We start from the raw sequence: 13,826 nt of genomic DNA, 5'->3' as shown, positions 1-13,826 counted from the left end.
TTAATTCCATCGAATTTAAACTGGAGCTGAAAAATAATTCAACGGTTAAAACTAGGCTTCCTAACTTATTTTGCTAACGTTACATATTTTGCTACGCTTATCCTGATGTGACGGTGCATGAAAAACTTTCTGTAGACAATTTGCAGAACAGAGTTTAATAACTTACCTATGACAATGAATTTAAACATTAAAAGCCCTTCAACGTGCACACTAGCGCCACAGCTTAATAGTCGTGATTATTTAAATTTAACGAAAGATATGTTGCTGGATTCGTCAATCTATGCGTCCAAAGTTAAAACGGCCGTTTTTGTTTTGAGTTCCTAGATCGACGAATCCAGCAACATAAAAACTAGTCTGATGTATTCAAAAGGTACTTAAATACACAATACAGTCCGTAGCGGCCCCCTTTCTTCAATATCTTTCGTTAAATTTAAATAATCACGATTATTAAGCTGTGGCGCTAGTGTGCACGTTGAAGGGCTCTTAATTAGCTACAAGCCATTCCAACTGATTTCATCAAATGGGGTGCGCCGTGTGATTTTTAATTTGAACAAACAATTGAAGACTATCCTTATGGTTTCAGAAAAGATAAGCCACAACTTTTTTTTTTTTATTTCCGAGCAGTGCCCATTCGAAGGAAAACATCGGGTCATATACTTACACATAATGTGCTCTAACTTTTGATTAAGAATAGGTAACAAATTAAATACACGGTGTAACATCATATTTAGAGACAAAAATGTCATATAAACGTTATTGGAAATTCGCCTAGTTTCAGAGATAATATTAATTTAAATAAAAACAAGTTTTTATTGTTACATAGTGTAAAAGGCCTTTTTGATGGTGATGTTGCTGCTATGGGACGTAGTCGAAATATCCTTATTGATAGATGTCAAAAAGAGACAAGTAACACTTTGCAAAAAGTAGGTTTTACGAAAAAAAAATGTAAAAATAAATTTTAACTTACAAGTTTACCAATAACATTTATTTTTTATGTCCAAATACATTCAAAAAATTGAAAAAAAAACAAAAATATTTTTTTTTGGCTAAATTTACCTAAACTCATATTACATTTTTTCCTTCTTTTGATCTCAGAAATGCGTGGTTAAAATTATTCGGTTTCCTCATGTTACACCGTGTATTAAGTAAACTTTGACACAATGATTGTATTGTTTAAGAATAGAATAAATGAATGAAATGAAATGACTTACCTACATTTTAATTTTTTCAAGCTCATCAATAATTAGTCACTTTCTATGGAAACAATAGGGAATGCTTCTGCTCTCTTTTATGAGGTTGACACATTAGGTTTCTCAATTAAAGTGTAGTTAAGGCTTATATGGCGACCTCCACAGACGTTGCACATCAGTACCCTTACCGCGAGTCACTGAGAGTGTCAATAATAGTCGTACTGGCATATTAGTGCGAGCGAGATGTATAGAAAGTAAAGTACGTAGACGTTAGCGTATATATTATGTCAGACATTTGAACTTTGTACTTCGCGCCTATAACAGGGGGTTCCTATGTTGTCCCCTATAGTTTATGCATGTTCCTTATTGGAGATACAAGGCTCTTCAACTCCCTCAAAAAATTACCACTTAAGAGATCCTAGGATTCCTAGACCACGGGAAACAATGTTTGCGGCTCTTTGAGATTCCTAAGATTTCTATCGTGGTTGGCACTTCTTCACAATAATTTGCTGACACCTACATAGGACACCTGCATCGATAGGACCATAGGAAAACCAGACCACTTCAGACTACCCATTTTGTTGTAATGGGGAAAAGTATTTTTCATATCTCATGGTCTGGAAGTGGGTCGTTGTTGTTCTAAAAGGTGCACAGAAAGTGATACGTTTATGCTCTAGTGCAGAAAAGTGGTGTACTCATCTGCGTCCCCGTCGTACAAAGAAATGGGTGGAAACAAAAAGGAAAAATACTGTCTTTATTTCCTCGCCTGGAACAATTGGTAATTGTTTAATTTTACTAATCCCACGTTGTTTCTTTTTTTATAAAAAATAATGTAAGTGAATTGTTAAAAACAAATTATTCTTGATTTCTTTCGTTGAATTCTATTTACTCGATTTCATAAGGCGGGACCCAAAAGGAATACACCAAAAATATTTTTTAAAACTTACACTTGTGTAAATGAGCAAAGGCAGAATCTTATACAGCCACAGTTAAACGTTTGTACGATATTAAATTGATTTTTAAAGTTATTTAGCACTATATTCATGAAATTAAAATAAAATACAAGATAAAAAATACTTATATTAGTAATTAAATTGTTATTTTATATTTAAAATACTTTTATTATGTTATTACGTGGTGCGGCGCACCAAGGTCGCGGTGCGGTCCGGTAGTCTATTGCGGCTTTTAGAACGAAAAAGTATAAAATTAAAAAGTAAGAGGCAATCCCGCTGATTTTCATACTATAATGAACAAATCATTTTAAAATTACTGCAGTTTGTTAAAAAATGTGTGTTTTCGTAAATATTGCAATCTAAATGATTTTCGCTAGGGTTATTAATCTTCACACATGTAAAGTCTCCGATTGCAAGTCGTAAGGAAAATAAATCATGGCCGTAGATCTATTAGGTACATCCATTACTGATTTTGCGAAATTGACTTGTCTTGTTTGGTTTCCTCGCATTCGATATGAAAAGTAGAGTGTTTAACTCGGGTGAAAGGCACCATTTCTGTCTCGGACTATTGGCGCTCTCACTGCGTTCGAGCGCCAAACTACCTCGGCAGAAATGGGTGCCTTTCAACCCTTGGTTAACAATCTACTATTTCAGTACATTTGGTCCTATTTTCCCGCACTAGTGCGTAAAATAGCACTTTTCGTGCGATGTCAAAAATTTAAAGGGCCATAGGTATGTACTGTAAAACGTTATACGATACACGTGCGAATAGGTAACTCGCAACTCGTGTCGATTTAAAACACTCCCTTCGGTCGTGTTTTAATTTATCGCCACTCTTTTCGAATTTCCGCTTTTCCGCACTTGTATCGTAAATAACTATTGTACGGCCGGTCTTCTACTGTCCCCAGTCCAAGAATTTCTTGCCGGGCAAGAAACACATAAGGTATAGGTATAATTGTAGCATAGGTATTTTAATTTTTTTTAGCTTTAGTCTTAATTGTAGTTAATATTAGTTTTATATTCATTTTCTAACACTTATTATACAATAAATGAGTTTAAATACATAAGATCAGATAATATTTCAAGTTAGGAAAAAATGCCGAAGGGATATAGGTTCTAATTCCTAAATTAAAAACCTAATGACATCATTAATAATTTATAGCACAAGCTCACAACTGCTCGTAAACAAATAAATTAAAATTAATTGCCTATGATGTGACAAGAATTGTGTCCAGGAAATAATGCTTCCTTATTATTATATTAACTATGTTATTATATTAATCGAAAAACCTTTTGCATGCCATCGACATAATATATGCTTCAAAATATCATTGTAAAGTTATAATTGTTAGTGGTATTTTAATAACAAAACTTCCGTGAGACACTGACATAGTAAATATGTATATTATTATCGACTATAAAGGTGACAGTCCATTTCCAACGACAGCTGCATTACTGTTCATTTTACTATGTAAATTGACAATAACAGCGACGCGTTCAGTATTAGTAGTGCAGCTGCAGTCAGAAATGGAATGTTACCATTAATATAAACGTGAGTTTCCCGGTTATATTTAAAATAGTTATTTACAATACAAGTGCGGAAAAGAGGAAATTCCAAACGAGTGGCGACAAATCGACAAGAGTTGCGAATTACCTATTCGCACGTGTATCGTACAACGTTTTACAGTACATATATATGGCCCTTTAAACTTTTGACATACGCACGAAAACTGCTATTTCTCGCGCTAGTGCGGGAAAATAGGACCAATAATATGGTCACAATATACTGTAAATTATATTATGACAATTAGCATAGGCAATTGTAAATTATATTATGACAATTTTTTTAGCAGACGGCAGCGGGCACCGGCTCCGTTCCAGTGCAGATCTCTCTCTGGCTATCCCGCCACACAAACACCGATCCTATTCAGACAAGTCTTATTACTGTGTACTGTGTACTCTGTCAAATTATGGAATTCCTTACCATCTTCTCTTCGAAAGTGTCAATCGGTCGCATCGCTAAAGGCGAATTTTAAAAAGTTATGACTTTCTGACGGAACTTCAATCTAAAAGATGTATGCAGGTAGGTAGGTTTAGTATGTATGTATTATATCATATATAATGTATTATATGTATTATATATTTTAAATACAGGGTGAAATTTAATTCACTGGCCAAATTGAAATAACTCGAAAAAATATTAAACACGTGTTTTTTCTTTTAATACCGCTCAGTACATTTTTTTCGAAATAACTCATCATCAAGTTGTCCTAAAAACCTCGTACGTTATGGTGAACCGACAACTACCCACTACACCCGCTTCTCTCTTATCAGTTAAGGTCATTGACACCCCGCCCCTCCCGCTGTTTGCTGTTTGTGTCACCAATTATGAACCCTATTGCAGCGAGATTACCTACATAAGTTGCTATTTTTCCTTTCATACTTTAACGGGCTTAGAACCGTCAAAATGCAAAGGCAACCCATTTTTAATCTAAAATGTTATTTCTGACTAATGATTATTAACAAAACGTCCGTGGCTTAAAAACAATGAGTAAAAACTAGGTCAGGAATCTTTGCATTCAGGCGTATTTAAAAAATTGAATCAACTTACGTACATTTTGATTAAAAATCGACGCAATTAACGAAAGTCCCACGAGACACTCTTGGATTCAATCCTTGTCTGCGAAGGCGTGGAACGGATTCCATTTCGTATAATCTTTGTGCACCACGTAAACACTCACCACTTAATAAATAACACCGTACCACTTCGTAATATTCCCGGTTCGAAAACATTTTTTTTAATCTTAGTACGCGCGCGATTATTATTTTAAGGTTGGCGAGTGACGAGTGACTAATCATTTATGCTTACCGTTATGTTTACCGCTAGCGCGGAATGGTTTAGTTTAGACTACCCTCGAAATTGATAAACATGCCTACCATCGCCAACACTAACTGGGTGGACCCTATTGCAATGATTATAAGGTTCAGTGAAGGTCAGATAAGGGTTTTGCTGATGTTGTTGTTAAAACCTACTATTAGGTTTGTTTACATTTGTGGTAATAGGGTGACCACGACTCGTGGAAAATATTTAAAAATTGAAAAATGAAAATTAAAAATAAATGTACTCTTTTTTTTCGCTAAATAGATTCCTTAAGTGTAACCTAGTGCCGGGAATGAATATGGCCAGTGATTTAAATTTCACCCTGTATATAGCTGTTTGCATATTTGTTAGGTATATTTCATATCCCATTCTCTGTAGGTATATACATTATTATAGTAGGATATAGGTTTACCTATCTTGTAGGATATTAAATATTTTATCTTTATGCCGTTTAGTACAGCTTTTATGTCTACCGTTCTCCAATTCTCCCTCAATTGCCAAAGGGAAAATGAACAATCCTAATTATTAGTGGTACGAGTACTATAGTAGTTTCAGTGTAGTTAGTAGGTATTGTATTAATCTGTACCTAGCTAGGAATAGGTATTAGGTACTAGTAGGTACAGTACAAATGTCAAGTACTAGTACCAGTTTTGTTCAAAGATCCATCCTAAGGACTAAACAGGTGAAATACTCCGGTAGCCGTTTAAGAAGTGCAACACTCTTACGGTAGATGTCGCTAGGGTCCCCTTGACCCATAATATGGTAGAAAGATTCGCTGGCTATGAATGAGGTCTTGGTGGCTCAGCCAGCCTAGCCAAGGTGACAATCGTTATCGCTTCGCCATCGAATCGCTATATGTCTTTCTATCACTCTTCCATATTAGTGTGACAGTGACAGCTGCGTTTCTATCACTACGGAGCGTAAGCGATTGGCATGTTGGCTACGCGGTCAGATGGCGCTGGAGTATCGATCCAGGCTGCGTAGCCAAGATGTCAATCGCTTACGCTCCGTAGCGATCGAAACGCAACTGTCACTATCGCGCTAATATAGAAGAGTGATAGAGAGACATAATGCTTTTCGATGTCGAAGCGATAGCGATTGTAACCTTGGCTAGGCTGGCAGAAGCCGTGAGTTGAAGTCTCGTGAGTTTATAATTCTAAGCTTAATAGCATAGTTCGCAGACGTTTCTGCTTGTTAAAATATGGATGAAATACATTTAAGCTAACTAAAACTAGTATGGAAATTGCATGATTACTGCGTAGGCAGCGTGCATTTTCTATACCTACAAAAAGTCGTTTTACACTGGGGTCCTGCTTCGTTAAATTAAAATATCCTTTGTTTTTTTATCAAATATAATCACAGTACATGTCAACAAAAAATAGTATTAACGCAAAAAAAATGGCAGTCGGCATCAAACTATCAAAGAGTAACTGGGGAAATGCGAAGCGGATGCCACGCTCGCGTCCCGACGATGTTATGGCTTAGCTAAATAACTAGAGTTCATGGCACGGTTTCACTATCTTTCATGTCGAGATCTTAGGCCTGGGGCGCCTTGGGGATGTCTTCGCTCTCAGGCTGGAAGCCATTTTCGTCGGCGACGTAAGTGACGGTGTGGGGCGCCCCCTCCTTGTCGGTGTAGCTGTAGGAGCCGCGGACGACTACCACGCTGTGGGGTTTGTTCTCCTCGTCATTCACGACCTTAATCTCACCAGTCTCCTCCTTTTTGACGCCATCTTCAGTTTCAAGACTGAAATATAAATGAAGATTAATGAATCACGTTTAAACGGAATTTAATTCTTTAGCTTTAAATTTCAATGTAAGGCTATATAATAAGTACTTAGAACTAGTTAATCGTAATAAGTAAATTCACTTAGGGCACTTTAAATGTAACAAATTAGGACTGAACATTCAGTAGGTAACCTAACAATATTTAACAAATTCATTGTAATGTTATGATTTATATTTGAGTCGCTTAACTTCAAACTAGGCTAAATCCATGTGTCAGATTAAGCGATTTTGGTATTAAGACATGGTAATAGGGTAGATATTCGCTGAGGGTCGAATGGATTTACCCGAGTTTGAAGTTAAGCGACACATAAAAGTAAATGACACGAACACAATAAGTAAGATTGAACTTACGCGTAATTGTATCCACCCTCCGGCTGCTGTTCAAAGTCGGAACGAAGAATTTTGACGGGCTCCGGCTCGGCGGGCGCGGCGAGAGCGACGGCCACGAGGGCGGCAACGACTAGCACAATCTGCCGGCACATTACATTAATTATAACACCACATTGTAACAATTAAACTCACACTTATTCCAGGTACGCCAGCTTCGGCTGTTCTTTTAACCTTTTCGCCGCGACGTCATTGAAATAATAAAATGTCATCAGCGCCATGTCACAAATTGCTCGTATACAAACCTGACCAAAACTACGACTTGATATCAAGTCGTGGCGTGTGGGGCACGAAATGTTCGGACTTCATATCAAGTCAATGGCGGCGAAAGGGTTAAACAATGGTATTATCGAAGCCCCTAATTTTGTTTCTTTGCATAATATTTGCCAATTTTATTCATATTTAATTTTCGGAATTGTGATATAGTTACGTACACGCTAATGTTTTGATAAAGTACACAAAACTAAAACATGACAACAAATAAAACATAAGATATATAAGGGAAACTAAAGATTAGCTGAATTTCACTTGTCATTTTAATTTAAAGAATAATTGGATAACCCACCAGTTTCATTTTTGAGGATTTTTTGGACTACTTCTGTTCGCCGGGTACCTAATGAGCGACTGATGGCTAAGCTCTGGCGACAAAATCTTTTATACATTTCTCCTAGCAAAATAACGCACTAAATGTCAGATAGGAGCAAACAAGCCGGCTCAATACCGGCTACCCGGATTCGGTCACCGATGATCAACTTGTACATCAGAGAACTATGATCACATTTTGGGCAACGAATGCATTCTAAATACAACTTTGAGTATATCGTCACACGGTTCAATATCGCGGTAGTAAACGAATGACATTTGAGCAGGTTTGCATGCCATCATAGTAAACGCGTACCTACTCGACACGCCTATGTGTGCGTATGTGTTTAGCGGCTATTTGAAGGTTTTATTCACAACTATTTACTTTATAATTTGTCACTTAATATGAAATACGGCAAAAGGGTATTGGGTCAAGGGTGGTGTTTCCTGAACGCGTGAATACCTCTCCGTTTGAGCATTTACAAATTATGATTAATTCATATTTTAAGGCTATGTTTAAAATCAATAATTAACTAATCGAATTTTAGTGAACAATCATCATCAAATATATTGATTTAATTTTCGACGTATATATACAGGTAGTGTCATTGCCCCCATTAATAAATTAAACCAACATTAAATAATAATGAATATTTGTCGCATAAATCTAAATAAAATTCAATTTAGTTTGCTTAATTCGCTAAACGAATTTTGAACACAAAATTGAGTAACTGCGAGCATTTTTTATAGACGCGACAGGCTTGAAGTTCCCACAATACATAAGTCAGTCATTACCGCAGAGTTGGGGATTTATCTTTCATTTATTTAAGTGAAGAAAACACATATCTCCTTTCTCAAGAAAAATACGTTATAAATTTTATCTATTTGGAACATGTAAACGTCAATGAGCTGACCATAGGCATTTACAAAATTCTATCCTGCACAAATTTCCAAGTGCAAGTTTGGGCGCACGACAGCAATTTTCGGTCTATGCTTACCTTACCTACAGATTTCGTCACGCAAAATAGGCGTCAATCGTCGTTACATTACAATACAACTTTACCTAATTACCTAGACGGTTCATACGTTAGCATCTTAAATAGGTTGACAGCTAGATTGTTGATGTAATTTAGATACTTGCTGCTATGTATTGGACCCTGTAACATAACATAACAACTATTCATGTTTTTTTTATGATATACAAAATATTTATTACAACAATCATAAGTAATACATAGGCAATTACTATTCATGTTTTAGTTTATAAAAAGTGGGACGGTCTATATTACCTACTATTCCAATTATTACAAATTGTAACATACGAGCCATCACAAAATAAGTATTTCTAGTCTATACTTACTCTCCATTGGTACCTACAGTATCCTGGTACTAACAACTCCGGATAATATTTATATTTATACCTACCTACTCTACTCGTACAATATAGTTACAATGTAACCTGTAATGCAGTAAGATTCGACGTTCTTCACGAGTCAAGAACATTACCGGCTTGCATCCATGTTATCGAATCCAATATATTAATATAAGTAGTATAAGTTTTAACATTTATTTGGTACAGAACTACTCATCTCCATAGTATGAACTCATGCTCATCCATCAAAGATAAATCAAAACCGAACGTCTGATTTTTTGACATAATATAATTATAATTAAAAACTGAACGTCGATCTTCAAATATCAAGTTATAACTTTGAACTTTGATATTATCATGGTTAAGAGGAGATGATGAGTCTGGTTTATTTATACCTAAATATTATTAAATTTAATAATAGGTATGTAAGCTCTATAAAGTCTAGTATTATGGGCATCATAAGATAAACCAGCGGTTTAATTGTTTGTTAAATATTTAAAAGTCTACGTTAATAAAAAATAGATGCAATTCAGTCAGCAACTAGAAAAGTTTACTAGATTTTGTGATCGAGCTGGGGTGGTTAGAGTAGCGCTACCTCCTAGTGAGTATTACCTATATTCTTTGAGCGATACCCCGTAGGTAAGTATTTCACGCAAAATAGGCGTAATAATGGCTGACGATTTGAGGAAAATGCCCAGTATAACTAAGTAATAAAAAAAAATATGTACCTAAGTATACAATTTATCTCGCCTTTTTGACATTTCGGTTAATGTTGAACATAGTTTTGTGAAAAATGGAATATAATAAAAGTGATCACTAAATGGCTTAGTAAAAAATGTTTTTATAATATCAAGAATTTATACACTTTAAATTGTATAACTAATCACCGACATTACTACTTATACATATAACTATTGACTACATTTATTATTCTAATTGCATCATAATTTGATCGTGATCATTGTATTAATTTTGAATTTAGTTCCTATTTATATTAATGAAATTGTTATCTTGTCGATAACGTTTTCATATTTGTTTCGATTTTTGCATGGCGTTCACCTTTACCGACTGAATTCTTTATCACCTACTGTACCTTAACAACTTAGTATTCTGGCAAATAATTCTGATTTGAAACGCGATATAGAGAGCGCTTTCCCTTAAATATTGAGACGGAATGTTATAATTGAATACCTACCTACCTAGTTAACATTCGTAAGCAAATAAAATAAAGCCAATTATACATTCGACGGTATTTAAATTCATCGTTGATGTGATTTTAGAGACAAAGTCACCTACGTAATTTCAAATTATTCAGCAGTTGGAAAAAAAGGAATCTTGTTTTTTACACGTGTTAATAGTCCGATAATACCATGAACAGGTTCTCATGTGTTTTAATTAAATGAGGTGTAGGTGAAGCTACTTAAAATATTTATGATACAATATTTTAATAGATTAACGGCCCGAAGAGCATTTCTGTGTCTTACACATTAATTAAATTAATTATATATCGGTAGTTAATTTGATTCATGTACAGAATTATGTAGACCCCGAAGTATTGGTAAAATAAATTATTAGCAAATTTTGCAATAAGTATGCACCGCTCCTTTAACAAACTCTGGGATGAACTATGAACTATCGCCTGAGGTATTTCCGGACCGATACGACCTTCAAACCTTTAAGAGCCTACGCTCTTACATACGTACTCCAATTTTAAATTCCGGCAACGCTCTTACAACCCCTCTGTGCAGCGGGTGTCCATGGGCGACGATAATTGCTTACCATCAGGCGATTCGTCTGCTCGTTGGTCTATCATAAAAAGCTGTCAGGAATAATAGGTCCCAGTTTACTATGTTTGCTGATAATATGCTTAAGTATACTAAGTTCCTTGAGTAGTTATTACTTTTTTTTTAAGTTTCAAAGTTTGATTAACAGTTTTCTTTCCCCATAAGTGTATGTAGTATCCACGTAGTATCGTACATCCATTATGCCTTCCATAGGAGTTGGACGTACCTAGGTGCATTAACTTAACAAATTTAATTATATAGGTAAATAATGTAAATATGTATTTGCTTGTATTGTATATATTTGCCTTGGTTTTGTAAATAGTTTTTATTTTGTTTAAGTGTAAGTATAAAAATAAATAATAGGGGTAGTTTAAAATTTTATTAAATAAGTTGGCTTACTCTACTTTGAAAAATAAACCTAATATTTATTGTTTATCAAAATCATAGGCATATTAAAAACAATAAGATGTTACTGGACGCTGCGTTTCTGAAAATTAAAGGATTTTTAACATTTTTACAGACGTAAGAATTTGCATAATGAAATCTGCAAGAGAGCGTCACGCGCAACAAATGAAACCGCTAATAGGTAAGGAACGTTTTAAGTTTACGGTCAAATCACACACCTGTGAGAACACAGTCATAAAATTACACGCAGGTACAGTTAGTCGGTATCGATACGCGCCAAAATTATCTGCTTCCATGGTAAAATTATTTTTCCAAATAGAGATATATGTATATCTGTACAGTTCGCGTTCATAAGTAGGTAGGTACCTACTTATGTGCGAGTTTAATTGTTCTATATAATATTGGCTAATAAAAAAAAATATATATTGAGACATACTCGTATTTCTTTTTGTTTAGTTATTATAGAATGGCAGACGCGTAGATCCGTTACTTATGATGCTGACTGTACATGGTCACAAATTGAAATATTACATTAATAATTTATGTAATATTATAACCTTCTCAGGTAAACCAGGGTCGAAGTTCACACTTAAAGGTCAGCATCATGCCATTGCCGACAGTAGGTATCTATAGTTTCCGGTTCTTTCTACGATACCCTAAAAACTAGTCGTTCGCAACCAAGAGGCTAAAGTTAGTATTATAAAGGTCGAGATATTCTTTATTTTAAGAAATTAACAATTCATGGCCACTTTTTTACAACATAGGTATTTAGGCACAGAGATTACGTCATCGGCCTAATGTTTGTGATGCGACTGTTTTTTTAAGTTCGTCTAATTAAACATGTCATTGAGTTATGTGCCCACATCATTTTTGTTGCTGTTCAAACCAAAAGGTGCTTTATGGTGGCGGCACTTACTGCATTCTTAACGTTTTTTTAATACAAAATTTGAAGTTATAGGATGTAAAGGCCTTCCGCAGTTAGGTCTATTTTCGTTTGTATGGTAGCATTTCAACACGATTTTTTCCCGCGACACCGCTTATTAGTTTGGCGGTGGCCGTATAATGTCGTAACGCCGCTGACAATAGTGACAATGGTAGGTAAATCAAAAGGTTTATGCTACTTAATTAAATTTGGTTTCAGCACTTGACATAATACAAAATTAAAGAATAACTTACAGCAAGTATTGCGTCAAATTCTAGTTCCGCAATCGTTGCAACGACAGAGAATAAATAAAAAAATGTTTTGTTATTTTTCATATGCGAAAGGCTTAAGGTCATGTAATGTTTCATACAAGCTTAGGTATACAAAGTATGATGGTATTTTATAAAATCGTGATAAAATAGAGATTTTCAGTTCAGTACTGTGTTTAGGCCACGAAGCTTTCCGAGTAGCATAAGTACGACCTTAAAAAGCTTGTATACAATAGTTTTTCTTTTAGTCAACTAAAATAATACTTTTTCTACTATTATACAACCTAAATAATAATAAAGAATCTATTGAAAAAGAAGCTCGTTGGTGTCTTTCGTTCAATCGCTTGGTTTTGTCCTCTCGAACGCGGCGACACGTGATTGGTCAAATTCTTTATAGTCATTTTAGTTCTCGTGCGCCTATAGTGAAAAGTATGCGATTATAGTTTGGTAAACGAAGTCTTAATTCAACCATTGAAGTCGACGTGTAGCAAAAATATTTTATTAGTTTTCTTACTATTATGTATGTAAGTAAGTTTAGTTAACATAATGTTGTCAAGTCTTAACTCATTTCTTACCAAATGAATTTAATTAAACTGTGTTATTTTGCCCTTAACATACTAAGATCGCTTGATGCACCTGCTTCACTGCATTATATATTTAGTTAATTAATGATAACTTTTTAAATGCCAAATTGTTTAGTCGACTTGGTATGCGACCTAAGCATGACCTACGTAATAGACACTATATTTATCTAAAGCACTAAAACGCTTATTTACATGTCTGCGAATCGTGCTTTTTATGAATAATTTTATTCCCTTGTTGCCATAGTATTAATATCTTGCCAAGCTCAAGGCTTTTTAGGGTTCCGTAGTCTAGGAACCCTTATAGTTCCGTAAAAAAACTAGAAAAAATGTAGGGTGGCTCCCCACACGGAAAGTGGGGATGATTTTTTTTCGCTTCAATCCTATAGTGTTTTATACCGCAAGCGTTGTCATATAAAGCGATATAAAGTAGAGATGCCACGAATATTCGGCAACTATTCGGTATTCGGCCTATTCGGCCACTTTGCCGAATATTAGGTATTCTGCTGAATGTTGCCTACTATTCGGCCGAATACCGAATATCTGTTGCACCTACTTAAAAAGAAAAAAATCACAAAAAAATTACCAAAAACTAGGTATATTTAATATTTAAAATGTTATCTTGGAAAGTGTTTAAATACGAAGGCACGTTTTTGAGCATTAGTTGATTCCAAAATATTTTATTTTTATCATGGGTCTGATTTGATTAACG

At 34.9% G+C, this 13,826-nt stretch overlaps 1 protein-coding gene across 1 annotated transcript; it reads right to left on the bottom strand.

The window, feature by feature from the left end:
* Window positions 1–6,358: 6,358 nt before the first annotated feature.
* Window positions 6,359–7,859, bottom strand: LOC134666065 (larval cuticle protein 1-like). The gene is made up of 3 exons (XM_063523177.1): window positions 7,765–7,859; window positions 7,164–7,282; window positions 6,359–6,771 (listed from the first exon to the last, which is right to left on the bottom strand). The coding sequence occupies exons 1-3, from the start codon at window positions 7,771–7,773 to the stop codon at window positions 6,561–6,563; spliced, it is 339 nt and encodes a 112-aa protein (XP_063379247.1). The 5' UTR covers window positions 7,774–7,859; the 3' UTR covers window positions 6,359–6,560.
* Window positions 7,860–13,826: the final 5,967 nt, after the last annotated feature.

The sequence above is a fragment of the Cydia fagiglandana genome, chromosome 7, assembly GCF_963556715.1.
Source record: "Cydia fagiglandana chromosome 7, ilCydFagi1.1, whole genome shotgun sequence".
NCBI lineage: Eukaryota > Metazoa > Arthropoda > Insecta > Lepidoptera > Tortricidae > Cydia > Cydia fagiglandana.
The sequence above is the reverse complement of the archived record's forward strand: the minus strand, read 5'-3'. Positions and strand labels throughout refer to the sequence as shown.